This window comes from Hippopotamus amphibius, chromosome 11 (genome assembly GCF_030028045.1).
Source record: "Hippopotamus amphibius kiboko isolate mHipAmp2 chromosome 11, mHipAmp2.hap2, whole genome shotgun sequence".
NCBI lineage: Eukaryota > Metazoa > Chordata > Mammalia > Artiodactyla > Hippopotamidae > Hippopotamus > Hippopotamus amphibius.
Genome location: NC_080196.1, coordinates 27,508,048 through 27,532,579, shown reverse-complemented (window position 1 = coordinate 27,532,579; position 24,532 = coordinate 27,508,048). Strand labels below are relative to the sequence as shown.

At 39.3% G+C, this 24,532-nt stretch overlaps 1 protein-coding gene across 1 annotated transcript in view; it reads right to left on the bottom strand.

Moving 5' to 3' along the window:
- Positions 1 to 24,532, bottom strand: part of PKHD1 (PKHD1 ciliary IPT domain containing fibrocystin/polyductin) — a 443,114-nt gene that overhangs the window by 232,082 nt on the left and 186,500 nt on the right. The window contains exons 43-47 of the mRNA XM_057700365.1: positions 23,682 to 23,794; positions 22,470 to 22,575; positions 19,278 to 19,412; positions 13,185 to 13,320; positions 9,646 to 9,892 (exon numbers count right to left, since the gene is read on the bottom strand). Of these exons, the coding sequence (XP_057556348.1) occupies positions 9,646 to 9,892; positions 13,185 to 13,320; positions 19,278 to 19,412; positions 22,470 to 22,575; positions 23,682 to 23,794 (737 nt within the window). The remainder of the gene's footprint in view (positions 1 to 9,645; positions 9,893 to 13,184; positions 13,321 to 19,277; positions 19,413 to 22,469; positions 22,576 to 23,681; positions 23,795 to 24,532) is intronic.

The window sequence follows — 24,532 nt, the reverse complement described above, 5'->3', positions numbered from 1 at the left end:
TTTGGTGCTCTCAATTAAACCACTTTTACATTAGGGTTTTGGGTTTGGGGGTTTTCTTTTTTAACTGTAAACCAAAGGAATTCTGTTTGTTCAAATGCATCCATCTGTTCACATTTAATTACTCCAGTCTGGTTTTTGTCATTTACTTTGCCTTACCTACCTATAGTTTATCACTCTTTCCTTAAGAGATAATACGTATTTCCAGAAATTCTTCTTCATTCCAGCAATATGGCCCCAAGAATTCCCCCTGGTCACTTTGACTAGACTTAATTGTTTCTCACATTTCTATCAGCATCACATTTATAAGTCAGTTTTAGGGTCTAATTTCTCCTGATTCTGTTTCTATAGATTGTAATTTCAATTCTTGAAGGAACCCTTTTTCAGGCTATACTCTCCAGTTTCTGAAGGCCCCTATAAATATGACCTTGTCTTCAAGTATTGTAAAACCACTAATACTAACATTAATTCAGTTCTATTTGTCTTGGGACTTTTGTGCCTTCTTTTTGACACCCTTCCTCCAACCAGCATCCAGTAATCTGATGCTAACCCCTTGATCAACTGGACATTCAACCACAGCACACTGGGATCCTGAATCATCCATTCCCCTTCCTTCCTCATGCACTGCCCGGATCCTATCAAGCCACCCCATCGATCTCAACCAAGGTTCGTGTGGGATGCAACTTCACAAGCACTCGAGGGCAGCATGAGCTTTCTCTAGGGCAATACAGGTAGAGCAGCAGGTTATTAAATATTCCTTCATCACAGTCGGTAGTAGAAAGGGTCGTGTGGTGCCTTCTGAAAAGCAAATCAAAATGTGAAAGACCCATCTCCCAGTAGGCAAGCCTTGTGCTGACCATCACCCCAAGGGCCAAAAATTCCCGGTCAAATCAGCTCTCATCCTTCTAGGCCAAATGCCAGCAGTGACAGTGGTGGGCTCTTCTGAAAAGCACCCAAAGAACATCAAAAGTAGAAGAATACCATGAAGAGAACTTACCAACCATAATTACCACAATTTTTGCTTGCCCTAAATAGCCACTAATTTCCCCGTGCCCTAAATAGCCACCAATCTCCCTCTCTTTACTGTTAATGAAGCAAAGGAGCACACAAGTATTTCTAATTTGGAGGAGCCAAGGGAGTCTGCATGGGCCATTAGCAGCAGAGAGCTTCATTACTGGGGGGAAGAAGTCTTTCCCTGAACTTCTCTTGGCTTTATGTGCAAGAAGTCAGGAGGCAACCAGTCCATTTGAAATATTAACCCTTACCTCGGCATCAGCGACGGCTCCTGTGTACAATCAAAAAGACAAGAGGACTACAAGCCTTTCCTTTTCTATGAGGTAGCTTGATTTTTCTAAATCACCAAGCCTGTTTTTAATTAAGGGACATTTTCCTTTAGAAATACAGCAGCATCGCTTGATAAAAGTTCCCATCCGAAGTACCAATTTACAAGTTGCATCAACAGTTATGTAATTTAGTGCCCAGACACTGTGCGGAACTGTTGAGTGTCCACTGCCCACAGAGGATTTGTCAGGCAATCAACAATACCAGTGAGAACAAATATTAACTCCTTGGTTTGTGTTTACCATTAGCTTACTTTTCCTGAGGGTCCATATCTCTGTGTATTAAGACAAACACTGCACTGAGCTCTAAATGCGCTAAATTCGGAGCAATTGTGAAATAAACCCTCTATAATTACACTTCTCCTAAGCCAGACACATGATAATAACTAGCCCCAAATGGTGCTGCCATTATTGCCTGGATATTCATGCTTGCTGCTGTTACTCTCATCTTCTACTGCACAAAGAGGACAAAATCAAAATGTTGAGCACAGCCGACAGATTTCTGTGGCACAACTTTTCTTAAGCATCCTTTAAAAATACACTGGGCTCAGACTTCCTTGGTGGCGCAGTGGGTTAAGAATCCACCTGCCAGTGCAGAGGACATGGGTTCGATCCCTGGTCTGGGAAGATCCCACATGCCACACAGCAAATAAGCCCATGTGCCACAACTACTGAGCCCATGTGCTGCAACTACTGAAGCCCAGAGCTTCAGAGCTTAGAGCCCGTGCTCTGCAACAAGAGAAGCCACTGCACTGAGAAGCCTACGCACCGCAACAAAGAGTAGCCCCCACTTGCTGCAACTAGAGACAGCCTGGGCACGGCAACAAAGACCCAATGCAGCCAATACATACATACATAAGTAAATAAATAAATAAAAACAAAAATTTTTTAAATATACACTGGGCTCACAAGAAGCCCTTGTTAGAAGCTCACCACTGTCCTTTGGTTTGGAGAGTCTTGTTTTTACATACGTAGCCATCCTATACAGGTTTCTAACTGTGTATTCCCCTTGCCCCTATGGCTACTGGTGTAAATAAACTGCATCTCCCCATTGGTAAACAATAATAATAAATAAAATTTTTAAAAATGATAAAAAAGTCCTGTCAGAGAACCACTTTTCCATCTGCTGGTCTGCCATCAGCCAGTTTTCTGTATATACTACCCTTACTGATTGAGAAACAAATATTTCTCCTTCTGAGTAAGAAACCTAAGAGAAAAGAAACCATAACCCTCAGTCTTTCCCCCAAACTTTTAACAATCCTTAGTTTCACGAAAAAATAGAACTGATAGGCAGAGGGGCAAGTATGATTTAATAATCCTTGAGTTTCTGTCAGGTATACCCCACATTTCTCCTTCATGACTTTGTAGGTGTATATTTCTGTTTATCTTTTTTCAGAGTTAACTAAAGCAATAATAATTGATTGTAGAGTAGTCCCAAAATCAATCTAGCAAAGACTCCCCAAAGGTGGTGTCTAAAGTTTTTGCAACACACTTGGAATAATAATTCTTGCTTATTATCCTTTAATCCTTGAAGAGAAGCAATAGATGTCTATCATCTATCTACCTATCCTTCACACACTGTTGCATCTCTTACTTGCCCTGTGGAATGCAGCTGCAATGGCTACTCTCAGAACATGAGAATACCACCCTTGGAGCTACACAACCCCAAGGTAGACAACTACCTGTCAGGAATATTGAGAAACAATTTTATGCATCTAATAGGGAGTTAGACTATAAAGCCTACCTTCTCTTTTATATATATGCACACCTGGTGCTGGTGGGGCTGACAGACACCCACTCACCAGCTCACCATCAGCCCCTCTTCCCAACTCCATGTTCAGTGATATTATGACAGGCCATGTGAGAGTATTTTTACCACGGAATTAAGCAAATGCTACAAATCAGGGGGTTTTATTCTAGAGAGCTAGTTGTAAAACAGCTGCCAGCACACCCCTGGACCCCTTTATTATTCATGAAATTTAACAACCATGGAGCCTTGATGATATTCCTCAGTTTGGGCTCCATTTTGATGTTTAGATCTTTTTCTATTTTACTGCTGTAACCTCTGCTGCCAAGAGAGGATAAAACTTCTTGGAATTTTCCTGTCTCACATGAGTTTTTCCGAGAACTGAAAAGATACCATTAGTGATGCTATGCCTATTTATCCCTAGGAAGGAGAGTTAGGCGATTATTAAAGGAAAAGCTAGGCCACAATTTCCATTTGAACTCTTCTTTACTTTGGCATTCACAGAGGCAGGGGGTGCCTCGTACTCTGAACACTGACACATTAAGAGCAGTTCCATAGGTAAACACTGAATGCAAGCACTACAGGGAAGGATATTAAGCAAGATCTAAGAATCAAGGTGATCAACAACAACATTAACCTTTTCTTTTCTAGGAGAAATAGGAAGGAAGAAACAGAAGGCATGGGGGCACAATGAATCAAAACCTGTGTCCTGAAAGACTCCAGATTCCACAACTTTCTGGGAGGTTTCGTTGGATCAGTGAAATGTCATGTGACTGTTGGAAAATGTTCCCTGTTTTTCAAGAATTGGATTATATTTCATCTGAGCAAACAATTCCCTTGCCAGGCATTTGCTTCTCAGAAACATAATCATCTATAATATTTTATTCTATTAGTGGTTAGTTTATATGTTGTTTTGTCAATTGTAAATGTAGTGACTTGAAAGACAACATTTACTGAGCACTTACTACATGCCAGACAATGACCCTGTGAGTTAAGTATCATTTGGTTCATTTTACTGATATGAGAACTGAAGCGGAAAGAGGTGAAGTAACTTGTCCGGGAACATGCCTAGGAAGTGGCAGAGGGAGGGTGGGCTATGATTTATACCCACAAATGATTCTTAATTACTTCTCTATTCTTCAGCCTTTGAAAAATAATTTCAAACATATGCATATATCCTGACTTTCTTTTATGTACTTCCTATTAAAACTCAGACGGACTGGTTGGCCAACCTACAACATCTTGTAAACTCTTTTAATTTTCCCCACATTCAATTCAATACATAATTGGAAGACAGATCAAGGCTTGATTTACTGATATTTGAATAAATCTATGTCAACTGAAGGAGCTGTAGAGTGCACTAAACCAAAAAAACAAATAATTCCCAGATGGTACTTGTGAAAGTTGGTTCTCATTCTCCCCATCACAATGCTATGCATCTCTACCACCAGGAAAAGAAAACGATTGCAAACGTGCGCAAAACTGCTGATTCAGTACAGGTGGGGTGGGGCCAAGTGGAGAAGAAATCAGCTGTTAAAATAAATCATCTGATCAACTGACAGCCCCAGGCAAGCAAAAGCCCAGAAGACATTATGAAAGGATAGTCTTAAGTATTTGATGTTTCTAGGAATTTTAGAAAGAAAGACTGAGGATAGTATTTTAATCCCGGATCTTCTGAAGAAAAGTTAAGGGCTGTGGATTCCTCATACACATATCCTAAGAGAGAAATGGGCACTAAGGACACTAGAGGAAGATTTGGGGGAGTCCACAATTTCTTAAATAATATTCATTTATTCAATACTAATTTTACTGAGTCACTATATGTTCAACATGGTATTGGACACCATAACACAAACAAACAAAAAAACCCTATCCTTGCCCTACTTGCCACGTATGAGGAGGGAGGGGCAATTTATAAAGCTACATAGGAGCTACCGGTATTGGCTAGAGCCAGTATAGACATCCAGGACACAGCAGGATACAAAAACCGTACAGAAAGCTCGGGGAAGCTTACCAGAGAAAACGACCTTCATGCTGCATTCATGGAAGCTGAACTTATGAGTTGAAAAGCACAAAAGCTGAGTGTGGCTGAGGCATAAAATGCAGGGAAGGGAGGGCAGAGCATTCGGGAATGATGCTAGAAGTACAAACAGGAGCAGGTCAGAAGTGCCTGTTACAAATGGCAGGTTTTCATCGGGAGGCACAGAGAAGCCTTGGCAAAGTCTCGGGCAAGGGAATGTATGGATGGCAAGACCAGATCTGACCTACAAAGACTCACAAAGCTTAAGGATGGGATCACAACAAGGTGGCAAGCTAAGTAGCTGTTGTGGTTACACAGGTGAGAGGGTGTGTCAACCTGGGCTAGAGAAGCTGGGATGGAGGGAAGTAGAAAAACTCAAGAGGGATTTTTTAGGAGATGAAATGGACTGGACTTGGTAGGTGATTTCTGTGAGAAATAGGTAAGACGAGGAGTCAAAGATAACTCCCATTTCTAGTTTAGATAATTGGATCATCTGTCTGAACACCCAGGGAGGAATAGGTCCATGGTATAAAGACCATAAGTTCAGCTTTGACAAGTGGAGTTTGAGATGGCTGTTAAATAATCTAGTGGAAATATTGAAAGCATTGCTGCTCAATGGAAATGTAATGCAAGCCATAAATTCAAGCCACAGATAGAATCTTAAATTTTATCCTAGCCACGTTGAAAATTTTAAAAGAAACAGGTAAAATTAATTTTAATAAGATTAGGGAATTCTCTGGCAATCCAGTGGTTAAGACTCCACGCTTCCACTGCAAGGGGCACGGGTTCGATCCCTGGTCAGGAAACAAAGATCCCACATGCCACATGGTACAGCCAAAAATAAATAAATAAATAATAATGATATATTTAACCTAATATATTCAAAATCTTAACATTTCAACATAATCAATACAAACAAATCATTGAGCTATTTTACATTCTTTTTTTTTCATACGAAGTCTTAGAAATAAGGAGTATAATTTACACTTACAGCTCATCTCCATTGGGACAAACCACATTTCACATGTTTAGTAGCCACCTGTGGTGAGTGACTTTAATACTGGACAGGGAAGATCCTAAGGGCGGTTGGATAAATGGGTCTGGAATTCAATAAAGCAGTGCACGCTAGAGGAAAAAAAATCTAGAATCATTGGTGAATGTTAACTGAGGCTGCGGAATAATCCACATCACCTGGGAAGAGCGTGACTTGAAAAGAAAGCTTCTCACAGAACCCTAAGGAACACTAGCATTTAACGGGCAGGAATAAGAGCTTACAAATGAGGTCTAGAAACCTACTGGTGAGATGATCCTTGTTCCAGGTAATTATCTCTGTACAGAAGAAATTTGGGATCAATAAATCTAGGAACTATTTGAGGCATGTCGCCATTAAGAGGCCCCTGGAGGAAACGCGTATATTTTTCTGAAATGAGATCCTGACTGACTAGTAGGGCTAACCTTTCTGGTCTATCAGGAAGAATGGGGTTGGGAGAATGAGATCAGCAGAAACAGAAGCCAGGAAAGGAACACTATCCTGAATACCTGTGCCCCTAAAAGAAAACACGTTTTTAGAACTGGTGAGTGAGAGAGAACTCACCCAGACCAAGTGTGTCATCATTTTTTTTTAAAGCGCTTTATTGGAGTATAATTACTTTACACTGTTGCGCCAGTTTCTGCTGTACAACAAAGTGAATCTGCTGCATTTATCCATATATCCTCATATCCCCTCCTTCCCATGACTCCTTCCCACGCTCCCCATCCCACCCCTCTAAGTCAACACCAAAGAAGATGTGGCACATATATACAATGGAATATTACTCAGCCATAAAAAGGAATGAAACTGAGTTATTTGTAGTGAGGTGGATGGACCTAGAGTCTGTCATACAGAGCAAAGTAAGCCAGAAAGAGAAAAACAAATACTGTACACTAACTTATATATATGGAATCTAAAAACATGGTGTGTCATAATTTTAACAAAACAGAAACTAGACTCTGCTTTGTCGGAGGCAGGAATTTTTTTCTTCACTTAATATTAAACATTATTACCAACTTCAAACCTTTTTTTTGCCTCAGTAAACCAAACTGCAAGGGTCAAGTCAGAGGAAGCTACAAAACAAGAAATGCCACAAACATCGGCACCCATCACACTTGGAAAAGGTAGTAAGGGAAGGTCGCCAATTTCAAACAAGGAACTTATAGTGAACATGGACCGGGGGTCCTCCAAGAAAGAGATCACACTCCAAGCACTCAGTTGCAAGTCAGGGGGCAGGGGTGCCCCGTTTAGGCAGCTGTGCAGACCTCTCATCCTGCCCTCTGGGGACCTGGGCTGAGGGAGGTGGGAGGGGGCTAAGAGTTGAAAGGGAAGAGGGCAGGGTCCTTGTGCCACATCAGATCTCCATCAACATGCAACTGCAAAAGATGGGGACTGTGAGAGCTTTGTAAATCAACTCCTAGGGTGCATGCTCCAGGGCAATAGCACAACAAATTAATCCTTTCTCCATGAAATGCAGCAAAGTTTGTATCTACGTGGAATTCAAATTGCTCATTAGCTCTGACATGTTCCTAATGAGGTTATAATGCTCTGGGACAGAGATCAAGTCACTGAACACAAATAGCTGGGGACAGAATCCTGGAAAGATCAAGTTAGAGAGACCTTAGGGTAGTGCTTCTAAAACTTGAATATAAATCCCCTGGGGGTCCTGACTCAGAAAGTCTGTGGTGAGTCTGAGATTCCCTGGAGTCTAACCCCAGGTCACACTGATGCACTCTAACAAAGCCTTAGAGACCATCTAACCCAACCACCTTACCCTAGAGATGAGGACACAAGGGCTAAGAGATACACAACTGGGAGTGTGCTAAGACTCCCCTGAGGCTAATTTGGGGTCATTAAGCATTTGTCCACAGACCTGTGAATCAACCTGAAAAATGTTTAAATAGAAGCCTAAGGAGCAGGGTGACCAACCATTCTGGTTTTCTCAAGACTGAAGAGGTTTCTGGGACACAAGATTTTCTATTTTAAAACCAAGAAAATTACAAACAAACCAAAGCAAGTTTTTCACCCTAGTAGGAGTCCTTTGACTCCACTTAGAATACAGTATCAGGATTATTATCTTTTTGACCTCGTCAGTACCTGAGGGCTGGGATCAGGACCTGCTGCCTAGGTAAGCACCTAAGTGTCCTGTCCTAAAGATCTCCAAGAGCAGATGCTCAGAAGGATTACACCTGCAGAGCCTTCTAAAGCCACTAAATGCCTCTCTAAGAGACAGTCTCCCAGCAGGTCCCCAAGCATAAAAAAGGAGTATCAACAACACAGAGAAATCAATATCATGCAAGCACAGAATGTTCTTTTTAACGACACAAATCTATTTTCATTTTCCTCGTTTGAAAAAAAGCGCATGTAAGAAACAAATCGCTAACTTTAATAAATCTCAACATGCTCATTAAAAACATCTTTGTTAAAATCACTAAACTAAAAATCAGGATACCTCCCTAAGAATGAAAAGGCATGCTCTACGTAATTGAAATGATTAGAAATGAAAATATAGCCCTCCACACTGTTATTTTACTCACTGGAATTGGGTCCATTAACATTAGATAGAATAACAAACAGCTTGGAAAGCCAAAGTGGAACATTTTCAGACTCTTGAATGCTAGCAGGGTATCACTCACGCATCGAAAACAGGATGTCAAGAGACGGATGCCATAAGTATTCAGCATGCAGACTGAGTGTGACCCTGACCATACTGGCTCGTTCTCTGCAGTTTACCTGTTTAAATAAGATGCCAGCATGATCTGGCTGAAGTGCTTGACTTAATATTCATGCAGTTAGGACACTTAAAACAAAAGGAAAGAAAGGTGGCTAAATATACACGATGCATTTGGAATAGGTAAAAGATAGAACACTAGACACTCAGCAATCATTATCTGGAAATTAAAGAGGGCAGTGGCAATCCTATTACGCATTATAAACAGCCCGGCTGCTGACTTAATGGTAGTTTGAGTAGCATAACCAAGGAGTCCTTGCTCCAATATTAATAGGAAATGTATTGCACAAATCCAACAGTTCATGAAATTAACAAGGAAAATGAACTGGGGTGAAGCAACTTTGCAAGTAATAGGGAGGCATCCTCAACTGCTTCCCTGGAGCATATTAAACACTTAAAAAGAGCTCAGGGAGAGTAGGTGTATATAAATGAGAATGGACATTATTGGAATTTTTTAGTAATCCTCTTAATCTAAATACATTCCAAATTCTGTTTGTTGCAAGTCTTTTCAAGAGGAAGCTATTAGCTCAAAATGCCAATAAGAGGTCAAGGGCTATGAGATCTGATCCAGTGTTATCGAAAGTCAGCTGCCATTTGAATCAGCCTATAACTACCATAAACTTATGATCTAACAGCTGTCAAAATTGTCCCCACGTCACTTTTGTAGAATTAAATACTTCAAACAGAATCTGGAAAACAATTTCCCTTCTACAAATATCAACAGCCTGAATGATATATGCATCACATTGACAAGCCAAAACGTGGAGTTAATTCACTTACAAACCAATAGACATATGATGGAAGAGAACGTTTTCATCACAGACACTGCCATGGACAAGTTGACTGAAGCTAGCCTTGACCACACAAGAAGCTGGAAGGGTTTCCATAGAAGCAAGAACGTGACTCCTGTTTTTCCCAGACAGAGATCCGTCCAAGTCTTCCAAAATTGCTGCATGAGCAAATGGAAATGCTACCAAGTTGGGAGAGTTCGTAAACTTCAACTGTTTGGTCTTCACAGTAAATCCACCTATAAATTGGAAGAAAGACTGTGATGCAATGGCACAAAAGAATGTGATCACAAGAGGCAACTGAAGAGACTGGAATGTTTTCGGTATTTTTAATTGCATATTTATATAGTTTTACAATCCACTCATTTATTCAAGAAAAAAATATCCTGAGTGCTGACTGTATGTCAGGTTCTGTGCTACATGCTGGAGACAGTGGGAAACAAGAACATAGTGGCACTGCCCTCACGTAGCCTGTATTCTAGGGCAGTGATTCTCAACCAGGGGTGGTTTGCCCTCCAGGGGACATTTGGCACCATTTGCAATCATTTTTGGCTGTCACAACTGAGTGGATGGCAGTGCTACGGGCATCTGGTGGGTGAAGGCAAGGATGCTGCTAGACCTTCTATAATGCACAGGGCAGTCCCCACAACAAAAAGTTATCCAGGGACTTCCCTGGAGCACCAGGGGTTAAGACTCCGTGCTTCCACTGCAGCGGGTGCAGGTTCAATCCCTGGTCCCAGAACTAAGATCTCTCATGCTGCTCAGTGAGGAAAAAAAAAATTGTGATCTAGTGGGAAATAGTGACAAAGAATATTAAGTGACTAATTACTGAATGCTAAAGGTGCTGTGGGTTGGTCTCTCCATCTTTCTGGTCTAGCTCTTCTATGCAAATCTAACCCCATCTCTTATGAGATTTATACTTTAAACATTTACCCCCAAAAGCAATATTCAATCAATCACATGGGCAAATAGTAATAGTAACACATTTTTTTATGCATTAGCTCTAGGGCTACACTTCTTAGCAGGGTTTCGCTCACACTACCACCATGTGGTTCATTTGTTCTCTGCCAGTCCAGTTGCCCAGGAAGAAATGATGGCAGTGGTCTTCTAACACTCATCCCCCATTATTAAAGTTTAAAAATTCGGTACACATCTCAGTATATATGCTACCACATTGCTATATTATATACCTTATAAAAAAGGGGTCTGCAACCCCCGGCAGCACACCAGGTACCAGTCTGTAGCCTGCTAGGAACCAGGCTGCACAGCAGGAGGTGAGCGGTGGGCAGGGGAGCAAAGCTTCATCTGCCACTCCCCATCGCTCCCCGTCGCTCCCCTTACCACCTAAACCGTCCCTCCCCTCCTCATCCATGGAAAATTTGTCTTCCACGAAACCAGCCCCTGGTGCCAAAAAGGATGGGGACCACTGTTATAAAATACACAAAAAAGGCAAATTTTAAAATAAGATACACACAGAGAGGCCCTAATGCTTTCATTCTCATCCCAGTAGAGTCCATGCATTGAATTGTCATGCGTTCAAGACACCACGATTCTACTTCTGTCAACTTCTGTAGTTCATCTAATACCACAAGCAGCTCTACAAGTCAGTTTTATTGAATTTCTTTGCAATTCCCCAATCATAACTTGCTCTTTGGAATTGTTTTTTCATAGGCTGTTCCTAATACATAGAAACTTTTCTCTGCCTATTCCCCCTCGCAAACTTCTCTTCACATTCCTAAAGGCTGCTCAAGGCACTCTGTGATGAAATCCTACCTGACTCCTTTCCTTGAGGGGAGCACTCACTCCCCTCACTAACCTTGCTCAATCTTCTAGTACTGGACTCATCACACTATTACAATCACTGGCTTATACATTTATTTTTGTGCCTAGGTGGAGAAATGCTGGAAGACAAGGACTATGTGTTTTTCATCTCTGTACTGCCCAGCTCCTTAAACAGAACCTGGACTAGACAGTTTTTAAACAAACAAAAGAGATGGCTCAGCCAAGATCATCCAGAGAAGAGAGCAGCGCTCATGAGGAATAGTGTGCTTTTTTTTCAGTGTCTTATGAATAATATGAAACAGTGAAGCTACTAAATAAGGAATTATAATTTGCAGTGATTGCCATAAGGCATTTTTTTTATTCCTATTATTATTTCTATAATCTTAAACTTAGATGCCACCCAAATAAAAACAATCTTTGGCTCTGCTTATAGAGGGGGGAAAAAGCAAAGTGGAGACTTGCTGATTATTCATTTAATTAAAAAAACAAACAATTATCTAAATTGGCGATTCAAACCACAAGAGCATATTTACTTGAATCACTTGGTTTGTCTGTTTACAATGATCAAATCAACTAGATTGCTCTCTCCTTCTTTTCACCTTGGCCCATGAGTTCTCCAAGGTATTTCTCACCACCTCTGAGATGTGGTTAACAAGTGAACAAGAATTCCTATGGTCTCCCTGTGCATGCAACAAGCCTTGGGCTATTGAAGACATAAAGCACCTGAACTCTGGCTCTTTCAGGAAATCTTGCATGTGTGGTCGTTTATAACTATATGTCGATCCAACCAATTCCATTCATTGATTTAATCAATGAACCTACTGGGCACCAGGCTACTAGTTACTAATGATAAAACTCCAAGCAAAAGAGATGTGATCAGATATAGAGAACAAACTAGTGGCCACCAGTGGGGAGAGGGAAAGAGGGAAGGGCAAGACAGGGTGAGGGGCTCAGCAGGTGAGAACTACTATGTATAAAATAAATAAGCTACAAGGATATATTGTACAGCACAGGGATTATAGCCAACATTTTATAATAACTTTAAATAGAGTGTATCTGTTAAAACATTAAATCATTCTCTTATACACCTGAAACTAGTTGTAAATCAACTACACTCCAATAAAAAAGAGAGAGAGAGAGATGTGATCCCAGCCTTTATGAAGCTCAGAGACATGGCACCATAGTGACAGAGTATGATAGACACCATATAGGGAAAGAATGGGGAGCTGCAGGAGCCACACTGGGAGCACTCGGCCTCCTTTAGAATTTCTTTTAGTAGGTTTTTTTTTTAAGATTATTTATTTATTTATTTATTTATTTATTTATTTATTTATTTTTGGCTGTGTTGGGTCTCTGTTGCTGTGCACGGGCTTTCCCTAGTTGTGGCAAGAGGGGGCTACTCCTCATTGCAGTGAGAGGGCTTCTCATTGCAGTGACTCCTCTTGTCACAGAGCATGGGCTCTAGATGTGAAAGTTTCAGTAGTTGTGGCACGTGGGCTCAGCAGTTGTGGCACACAGGCTTAGTTGCACGTGGGATCTTCCCGGACCAGGGATCAAACCGATCTCCCCTGCATTGGCAGGCAGTTTCTTAACCACTGTACCACCAGGGAAGTCCCTAGCAGCAGTTTCAACCAATGCAATCTTATAACTAAAAGAAATAATGAATCACAATGATGTTGGCACTATTTATCACATTTATATGAATACGGGCCTTATTTATTATCTGTCTTATCTACTCAAACAACTTACCCTGTCCTCGGGAACAGCCTGAACAGGTCCTGATGGCCACACAGTCAGTGAGATCAAAATTCACAAAGGTTGTGTTAGATACTATCAACTCCCACCTTTTGGGAGTTTTGATCCCAGCTGACATACACAGGCTTCCCTGTGATTTAGAAGGGGGAAAAAAATGGAAAGAAAAATAAGAGGACTGACCACATGAAATACAGTTTTAATATATGAATAAAAACAAGTGAGTAAAACGACAAGCCACAGACTGGGAGGAAATATTTGCAAATCACATATAAATGACAAAGGATAACAATGAGATATGCTACACACCTATTAGATGGCTAGATAAAAAACAGTGATGATACTAAGTGCTGATGAGGAAAAGAAATAATTGAAACTCTCACACGTTTCTGGTGGGAATGCAAAATGGTACAACCACTGTGGAAAATAGTTTGGCACTTTCTTACAAAGTTAAACATACTGTTATCATTGACCTAACAATTTAACTCCTAAGTATCTACCTTAGAGAAGTGAAAACTTATGTTCATACAAAAATCTTGCACAAATGGTTAAAACAGTTTTATTTGTAGTCAATCACCAAATCTGGAAACAACTCAAATGTCCTTCAACAAATGAATAGATAAACTGTGGTACATCCCTACAGTGGAATACTGACCCACAGTAATAAGGAATAAAATACTGTTTCTTGCAACAAGTTAGATAAACACCAAAGATATTTGAGAGTGAAAGAAGCCAGTCTCAAAAGGTTACATACTATCTTATTCCATGTATATGATTGTTGAAAAGAAAAAACTATAGTGACAGAGAATAGATTAGTGACCTCTGAGGGGTTAGGCAGAGAAGAGGATATAGCTGCACAGATGGAGCCAGAGGCAGGTTTTTGTAGGTTGATGCAACTGTTCTGTATCTTGATTGTGGTGTTAATAGTTATAAAAATCTACATATATGTTAAAAATTATAGAACTGTACATCAAAAAAGTCCATTTTACTGTATGTTCATATAAAAAATAAATATTAAAAAGTCTAAAAAGGAACAAAAACTGCTTTCAGGATTTTCCACAAAACCTCTTCAACAGGGACTTCCCTGGTGGCTCAGTGGTTAAGAATCCGCCTGCCAATGCAGGTGACAGGTTCAATCCCCAGTCTGGGAAGATTCCACATGCCACAGAGCAACAAAGCCCATGCGCCACAATTATTGAGCCCATGTGCTGCAACTACTGAAGCTCATGTGCCTAGAGCCCATGCCCCACAGCACTGAGAAGCCCATGCACCACAACGAAGAGTAGCCCCCACTCGCCACAACTAGAAAAAGCACACAAGCAGCAACAAAGACCCGTCACAGCCCCCATCCAAGAAAAAAAAAACTCTTCAACAAACTGCATCTAATCAAGCTGTTACTGTTTCACTGTTCCACTGCTAAAAGCAATTGCATGTCTGAAGATCATCAGAAATTGTCAAGGGTGTCCAACATGGAAGACAGTGATAAAAAGAAACAAACAGAAGGAAAGAAACCCAGTGGAGACAAAGCCAGTATAGAAATCTGAAGAAAACTTAAACACTGTCATTAATAATATCAGAGAAATAAGAATATCGTGTGCACGAAACAAGAAGTAGCCTGAGAAGGAATTTTTAAGAAAAGAAAAAAGAACAAAAACAGGAGAGCAGAAATAAGAAATTCAACAGAAAAAAATCAAAATATCCTAGAAAGAAAGATTAAAAGGTACTTGGGAAATCAGACAGAAAATTAAGAAGATTAGAAAAGTAATTCAGGAGATCCAATATCCAAATAATAATAGTTTCAAGAAAAGAGAAAATACAGAGGAGATAATTATCAAAAAAATAAGTGAAGAAAACTTCTCAGAAGGAAAAGATATGATTTTCCAGTCTGAAAAGTCCTGCCCAGTGCCTAACATAGTGGTTAGAAGAAAAAACCACAGCAAGATATATCATATTGAAATTGCAAAATACCAGGGGCAAGGACAAGATCCTAAAAATCTCCAAAGAGGAAAAACTAATAGGTTACATATAAAAGACCTAGAATCAGAGTATCTAAAAACTCTTTAACCTCAAGACTAGAAGCGAGAAGACAATGAAGCATTGCCCTCAAAATATCAAGGCAAATGAACTCCAACCTACTAGTCTATGGCCAAAAACCTACCAAGAAGGGGGTCTCCATTTGTAGGTCAAAATCTTTACCTTCCATAGATCCCCAGTTAGTTAAGAAAGTTACTATAAGCTAATACAATGATAATTAAATCAGAAAGGAGGAAGACAGGGGAATCAGGAACAAGAGTTTCAATACTAGGGAGACATGAAGGAAATCTCCAAAATACTGGTCAAGAGAAATTTCAAGACCTAGCTGTGAAACCCTTTTTTGCACACCTCTGGTACAAGTTTAAACACTGGAGTTGTTGTTATTTGTTTGGTATCACCCACTAAAGCTGAAGAGATATCCTCTGAGTCAGCAGTTTTACAATCTGGCACACATTCCACAGAAATACATGCTTGTGAACACCAAGAGACATATAGAAGATTGTTTATAACATCTTTCTCTGTAATAACCCCAAACTGGAAACAAGCAAATGTCCATCAATAGCAACATAGCTTTAAAAAGTTGTGATACAGTCCATAAAATGGAATATTACTTAACAATTGGAAGAATAAATCATTGCAACATATAAAAACATGGGTGAATGTCACAAACATAATGTTATGCCAAAGAAGCCAGGCACAGAAGAGTTAATGAGATTTATGATTCCATTTATACAAAGTTCAAAAACAGACTTGAAAATAACCTATGTCTGAGAAGTCTGAATAATGGTTCAGTTCCCCTTTGGCTGGGGGGCTGGGGGTTGGGGTTAACTGGGAGCAGGCATGAAGGGGTTTCAGAGGAACTTGTGATGTTCTATTTCTAGATCTGGGTGGTATGCTGGTGGTTTTTGCTTTATGAAAATTCATTGAGCTCTTCACTTGTGATCTGTGTACTTTTCCCCATGAACTTTACATTTCCATGAAACACTTGTTTTAAAAGGTGGAACAAATACTAGAGAAAAGTAACATACAAGATGGGAGGATGAAGAAAGAAGTTAAAGAAGTTTAAGGTCCTGACATGGCTCAAGTGAAGTTTAACAGTACCAGTGTAATTAAGACTTGGTGAAGACAAGCAGGCATGTCACAAGTTTAAGTCCAAGAACATAAACAATCATAACAGAATGAATAACTTTCAAATGTGTAAATATAAAAAGGATAGTATTCAATGCAGAGCAAATCAAGTTGGGAAAGTAGAAAAAAAGAAACATAGAAAATGAATTGCAAACTAAAGGCACAAAATAAGATGGTAGAAATAAATGCAAATATATGGGAGACATCAGCTTGTGGATGGTAATTGAAACCACTGGAGAAAATGAGATTTCTCCCAGGGAGAGCAAGTATATGGAGAGAAGAAGGGGCCCCACAATAGAATTTAGAGAAACAAAAAGAGGAAAGGTCAAAGTTGGGGAAGACAAATCCATAAATGAAAATGAGAAGTAATCCTGAGAGAAATAGGAGAAAGAATGAAGCAACCCCAGCACTGCCTGAATAAGATATTTTTTTAAAGTAGTTATCTGCTTGAATTAACTATAACAATGACGAAAAGGCAACCATCCTACAGATACTTCCAAAAGTAGGATGACCATAATTTACATCCAAACCAGGACACATTGGAAAGTGTGAAAGGGGGGTGCTAATTAGATGGAAGGCTAGGACAGCAGAACAAACAAACTGAACAACCAAACTAGGATGTATAGTGATGGTTAGCGCATCTCTTTTCTTGCATAATAAAGCCATCCTCACTGAAAATTATTCTACTCATCTCAATATCAACATACACAGTATGAGAGTACCAACATACACAAATATGCCTAAAGGAAAAAAAAATTCTTTCTAATAAAATTTCTTCCAGAAACTAGTGTTTGTTTTAAGATATGACTCACTGATATTTGTGGGTCACCAATTATATGTGGGTGGAAGATCTAAGAACGGTTAGGCCAAATTCTAAGAAAAGTTTAATTCCTAGAGAAATAGTAGATTTGAAAGAAAGAGGCTAAAATCAGATTTCCATAACCCTAGCGAGGTTTGGCATCCTCCATTTTTTAAAAACAATTAACACAGCTTCAAACAGCAATAAAGTGGTTCCCAAATAAATCTGAGCAATACTGTGTTAAAGATTCATAGATATTTTTCTCTTTCGTTTTTAACCCTAGAACTTGGCGAAGACTTTAATGTGTTAATACACAATGTGAATTTCAGGGGATGGGAGAGATGATAAACAGCATATCCTAAATGTAATTAATCTAAGAATCTTCCTTTTCTCAGACCATTTCTTGGGACAGTCTGAGAGAAGGAAAACTTCCACGGAAAACACTTCAGAAACTAGTGGAGTAGGCACTAAAAAATGCTTATTGCCAAAGCCATTTTCCATGTGTAATTTAAAAAGTATTAGACCAGGCGTGGGAAGATATCCAGGTAGTCCTAGCACCACAATACTGGGCATGATCTTGAGCCATCATTTGACTTCCCAAAGTCTCCATTTCTTTACCTGTAAATTCAGGAGTTCTGACTAGATCAACTCTTAGGTAATATTTACCTCTAAAGTTGCATGGTTTTATAATTCTTGTACCTAACCAGGACCTATATCTCTCCTAGAACAAATTGTTTAACATTTTTCCATTCAGGGATTTTGGTCCTGCACTTGCTAGGAGACTGACAAGCCCTCAGTTGCATTACATTGCTGGTAAATCACACCCCATGAGGGAGATTATTTTTTGTTATCTCATGATAAGTACCCTTTTGTCATAATCTGCATCTTAATTTATGTCACTCTTCCATTAATTATGATGTCTATTTAGCATCAATTAGGATGTGACATTAATTCACCAGGACAGTTAGTTCCTCAGCTTGATGGGCATTTTGTTTTTAGCATCTTCTCTAAGGTTACTTCTGAGAAATTTAAGGGCCTTGGGTTAACCAGTATCACAGAATCTAAATCTGGATCCCATGCTGTCTTGAAAACTATGCAACTTGAGAAGAAGAATTATCTCTCAAGGTGGTAATCCTTTCAGAAAAGGAAAAACTGGCAGGTATTTCCCTCGTGAAAAGCATGATTCAGAAGAGAAGCAACGAAGGAAGGTGGAGAATTAAATGTTAGTAAGAAAATTTTTTTACTCTTAATGTTTGTATCTATAGCTATGAAATAGTCAAGGGAAGTACGAAAGTCAATAATTATCATTTAAATGTCAGTTGGTCAAAGCATCCAGGAACAAACTAAAGAGAATGCTCTTTCCTAGGTCCCTTCCATCTAAGATTATTCTGACAATGGACACTATATACATGTAAATTCTTCAAGAAAAAGAACTTAGGGAACCCATTATAGGTCTGAAGCCAATGGCAACCATGGACTTCCCTTGAGAACTAGTATTTCTTATCCAGGAAGTCCTCTATGGCTCACCTACATTCTGGTCCCTTGGCCATGCAGTGGCAGGGAAGTCATCTATAGGCTGTTGTTTATCATGTAGAAACCCACACTGAGACAAGTATTAGGGAATCACATAAGAAACCCTAGTATACTACAGCAAACAATATAAATTACATAACCTTTTTTTCTGGGTCAGGGACCCTACGTAGAGTAAGAACCCCATAAACAAAATGTTGGTGTTGAAACCTGGCAAACCACAGATGCACAAAGACAATATGGAATCACATTATCTCATAATCCTTGTGAGGTTAGAGTAAATGAACCTAAAATTATTAGGTTTATTATTGAATTGGTGTGGATAATAACGCTAAAATGCAGCCAAACAAGAGTTCTGCAAACCCCTCAGGACTTTCGTGATTTATATGGACGCATAACATTACAATCTTGTGTATATTTGAATTTTATGATAAATATCACCACTGTTACAAATCAAAAGCTCCTCCAACTTTGACCAAATAAATACATGATTTAGCAAAGAATGCTATTTAAATTACATATCCTCAATTACCAGGGGACCTAGCACATATGATTCTGTTTTGATGGACAACCTAAAAGAATCACACAAAGGCACTTACCTTGTGGGCAAAATGACCAAGTAATACGCTGTCAGTAACTGATGTATTTGCATCACTTTCCAAGATGTCAATTCCAAAATCTCTGCATGCATAAACCTGGAAGTTTTTCAGGTGAAGATTGCTACTTCTAAAAATCTATAAAACAACAGCGTATGTTATGTCAAAGGTCTGAGGCTCAGTTTTCCTTGCAGACTTCCTGTAGCTTCTTTAATTATTGATTAAGTATAAATAAGCATGCTATACCATATTTAAACAGCTTTTGTCCATCAATAGCTGTACAGGCATCCCAAAGTTGCCATGAGGTCAACACTAACTAGTCCCCTTTGGTAATATCCCCTCTGTACTTTTCATTCCTCTTCCTAACAACTGATGCATTAAGAAGGTCAATGTGAATTCTTCATGTATCTAAAATAAACTTGCAACTGTCAAATCACACAAAATTAACAGAGAAAAACAGAGCATCCAAGAACTCCAGTACTTAACAGTTTCCTAGGTGTTGTATATGTTAACTAACATTGTCAGAAAATTGTAAATATGAAATAAGAAATTCAGCATGACTACAGACTCAAAATACATTGTATGCATATATAATGATAACAGCTTGGGTTAGTGGCCCCAAACAAGGATCAAGTATTAACAAAATGAGCTTGTTAGAGCCGAAAAATCACACTAGCTTGGGGGACAGAGCCCTTGGTTTTCACCTAGCACCAATATTAACTAATTATGTGATCTTGGGCAAGACATCTAGCTTCTAGGCCTCAGTTCAACCACCCTGAAAATCAGGGTGGAGGTCAGGACTAGCAATTAACCTTACACAGTCACCCCTTTGTTTACTACATAGGGTCATGTTTACATTTATATCTTAAAGTGGGAGTTTCCTGTGAATTAAGGCCAAGGTAGCCTTGATTTATCATAGTATGGTGCTTCTACTTGTCAATCAGTCTTTGTGCTTGAATTTTCAAGAACTGAATAGTTTGCATTTCCCACTATGCGTGACCTGACAGCTTTTTTTTTTCTTTAAGAATCTTTATTGAGATACAATTGACATACAATAAACTGCATATATTTAAAGTGTACAATTTGATATCTTTTTTCTTCTTAGTAAGGTACATATGGCAATCTCAATCTCCCAATTCATTCCCCCCCAATCCCCACCCCTCCTTTCCCCACTTGGTGTCCATATGTTTGTTCTCTACATCTGTGTCTCTATTTCTGCCTTGCAAACCAGTTGATTTTTCTATATCTGCGTATATATGTTAATATGCGATATTTGTTTTTCTCTTTCTGACTCACTTCACTCTGTATGACAGTCTCTAGGTCCATCCATGTCTCTACAAATGTCCCAATTTCATTCCTTTTTACAGCTGAGTAATATTCCATTGTATATATGTACCAGATATTTTTTTATCCATTCATCTGTTGATGGACATTTAGGTTGCTTCCATGTCCTGGCTATTGTAAATAGTGCTGCAGTGAACATTGGAGTGCATGTGTCTTTTTGAATGATGGCGTTCTCTCGGTATCTGCCTAAGAGTGCGGTTGCTGGGTCATATGGTAACTCTATTTTTAGTTTTTCAAGGAATCTCCATACTGTTCTCCATAGTGGTTGTATCAATTTACATTCCCACCAACAGTGCAAGAGTGTTCCCTTTTCTCCACACCCTCTCCAGCATTTACTGTTTGTAGATTTTCTGATGATGCCCATTGTAACCAGTATGAGGTGATACCTCATTGTAGTTTTGAGTTGCATTTCTCTAATAATTAGTGATGTTGAGCAGCTTTTCATGTGCCTCTTGGCCATCCGTATGTCTTCTATGGAGAAATGCCTATTTAGGTCTTCTGCCCATTTTTGATTGGTTGTTTGTTTTTTTGGTATTGAGCTAGATGAACTGTTTATATATTTTGGAGATTAATCCTTTGTCTGTTGATTCATTTGCAAATATTTTCTCCCATTCTGAGGGTTGTCTTTTCATCTTGCTTATAGTTTCCTTTACTGTGCAGAAGCTTTGAAGTTTCATTAGGTCCCACTTATTTATTTTTGTTTTTATTTCCATTACTTTAGGAGGCTGATCAAAAAAAAAGCTGACAACTTTTATAAAATGATGGATCTTTGAAGACAGAGGTTTATGTAAATAAGATAGGTATGATCTAAACTGATAACTTGATGACGGTTGTTACCTAATTATAGGCATCAGCCCCTCTGCAAGGCACAAATTGCTTCTCTGCATGAGGGATTTGTCACCCCAATATTTATAATGCTTATGGGAAACAAAGAGCTTTATCAAATTTAAGGAGAACAAAATACTTAATACAATTGGGATTATTCCTGTTAGCTACTCACCCCAATTTTATATTTTGGAACTCTGTTTTCCTTATGTTAGATATGTGAAATAAATGCCTAACTTTCTTACTGTGACTTAATTATATGTTTTTATTCTATTCCTGAATGCCCCATAGATACATTTATTCATCTGTGCATCTTAGGCTCCCTATTTCTATGTGGCAGAGACCAAATGTATGTAATTTTCTCTGTGTAGCACCAAATAGTGACCCTGGACGATTTTTATATGGTGCTGGTAAAAGTGAGCATTCAAAGCTTTCTTATAGGAAATCACTGAAATAATGAAAAGTAATTGAATAACGTGAACATTTTTCCTTTCAAGGAAAATAGAAGACAATTTGGCTCATTGATAAAGGTAAGAATGCCACCTTGAGCTGGAATTCCTATGTGATGAACAGCACTTTTCCTTACAACTGAAACATGTACTTTTCAGGATGTTAGGGTATCAAATGCACAACTTTCGGAGTCTGGATTCTGCACCTGGTTTTGCTACTAACAAACTGTGTGACCTTTGGCAAATCCCTTTACTTTCTGAGCCTTAATTTTTTTCTCTCTAAATAGGCTGTGAGGGGAAGAATAGATGACCTCTATGATCCTTCTTGGTTGCAAATCTCTACGATTCTGCTGTTTCCTATTAGAGCTGCTCAAAAGTAGCCTCAGAGGCAATGAACTAACCTTCGCTTATTGACTAGGAATCTGTTCATTCAACAGCTATTCCACACACACCTATGATGCTGTTGGCTTCTTAAAGCTGTGAGAATATCACAATACTCCCCCAGCAGCAAATCATCCTCCTTTAAGAAGAGATGCAGAATAAATCACCACAAGAATAAAAAACTAAGGAAACGTACCTGGGCACCACCTGCACTTCCCCAAACCGTGAAATTTTGGAACAGGGTGGGGCCAGTGCCATTATCCCAAGGTGGCTGAAACTTAGGGTATACAAAGAGACCACACCTAGGAAGAGAGATAAAGAGTGAAATTCAGCCAGTTTCTGCATCCCAATTGTCTCACTTTTTCTCATTGGAAAATATAAAACTAAAGGTACTGAATAAGGGAGAGCGAAGAGGAGACCTGCAAGCCTTCTCTCTAACTGTCACTGCCCATCCCTCAGCCTTTCCTTTCTGTCACCCTCTGTGACCTGCTCCTGGATCTCAACAAGATGCAGATTGCTGTGGTTCCATTCCATTCTATCAGCCCTTCTAGATTCATCCCCTTTCTAGGAGCCGTACCCACCCCACACCCACACCCTGCCCCCCACCTAACCCTTTAGAACACAAGCCTCACTCTTCCATTAGTCCCTTCTAGATCCACCCCTTTGCTGAGAAAGCAGATACCAGCCCTTCTAATCCCTGCAACTTTTGTGCTTCTCCCCTGAAATGCCCTAGCATTGTGGTATCTTGGGTACCTTCTCCCCTCACATCCCAGGGCTGCTGAGAGTTGCTAGACATAAAACTTCATAATCTTCATAATAATTTCATGACATGTATTAATCCCAGCCTCAGTCGGCACTTCAACATGGCAGAGTAATGGTGCTTAATCCATATTCCACTCTCTTCATCATTTCCCATCATTGCAGTATTATTTCACTACTATCAATGTAACTATTATCAGAATTATTTGTATGGAGGAATTTCCCAGCAGTCCAGTGGTTAGGACTCCACACTTTCACTGTCGAGGGTGTGGGTTCGATCCCTGGTCAGGGAACGAAGATCCCACATGCCACGCTGCATGCCAAAAAAAATAAAAATAAACTGCTTAATATATCAATTATTGATTTCCTACCATATTCCAGATGTTCTCTTAGGTGTGTTATATGTCATCTCTAATTTTTGCATCAAACTTTCACTAGAGATCCTATTTTATTTGTCCCTATTTTACAACTAAGGGATCTGACTCTCTTTATCTTCCCTTCACTGCTAAACCTATGATCCAAGATGCTCACTCAGACACATCATCAAATCTCACACAGCGTTATACAACCCTCTCTGTGAGTGTTGTACAAAAAAATGTTAAACCATAAGGCCTACACCCAAAATGTAGATGAACTTCCCCAAAGTTACCTCGTGCAAGCATGTGCACTATTCTGTGTAAAGGAAAGAAGTGGAGCTTGGGATGTTTGGTTGGTCACAAGGTGAAAAAAGTAGCCATAACCAGCAGCATACACCTTGTTTCCCTATGGAAATTAAGGATAGTTAAATCATAGTTAATCCATTACAATAAGGCTGCTAAAAAGAAAGACTCTGTTCTCATTCTGCTTTTTCACTTGCTTCCTGCCAAGGTATATTGATATATCTTGGTCAAAAATACACTCATTCCAATAAAGAAGATGTGAGATACACACGCACACACACACAGGAATATTACTCAGCCATTAGAAAGAATAAAATAATGCCACTTACAGCAACATGGATAGTGGACCTAGAGATCATCATACTAAGTGAAGTAAGTCAGACAAAGGCAAATACTGTATGATATGACTTACATGAGGAATGTAAAACATAGCATAAATGAACACATCTACGAAACACAAACAGACTCACAGACATAGAGAACAGATTTGTGCTTGCCAAGGAGTGGGGGAGCGAAGGATTGGGTGTTTGGAATTAGCAGATGCAAACTATTATATATAGGATGGATAAACAACAAGGTCCTACTGTATAACACAGAGAACTATATTCGATATACTGTGATAACCCAGAATGGAAAAGAATATGAAAAAGAATATGCACATGTATAACAGAGTCACTTTTTGCTGTATAGCAGAAGTTAAAAATAACATTGTAAAAGAAAAAAAAATTTATATATATATACACACACACATACTCCTTCCTCTTTCTCCAGGCAATTTAAAGTGACTGTAATTTGCCCACCTCAATAGTTGGCATCTTATGTTAAAACGTCCTTGTAAGCT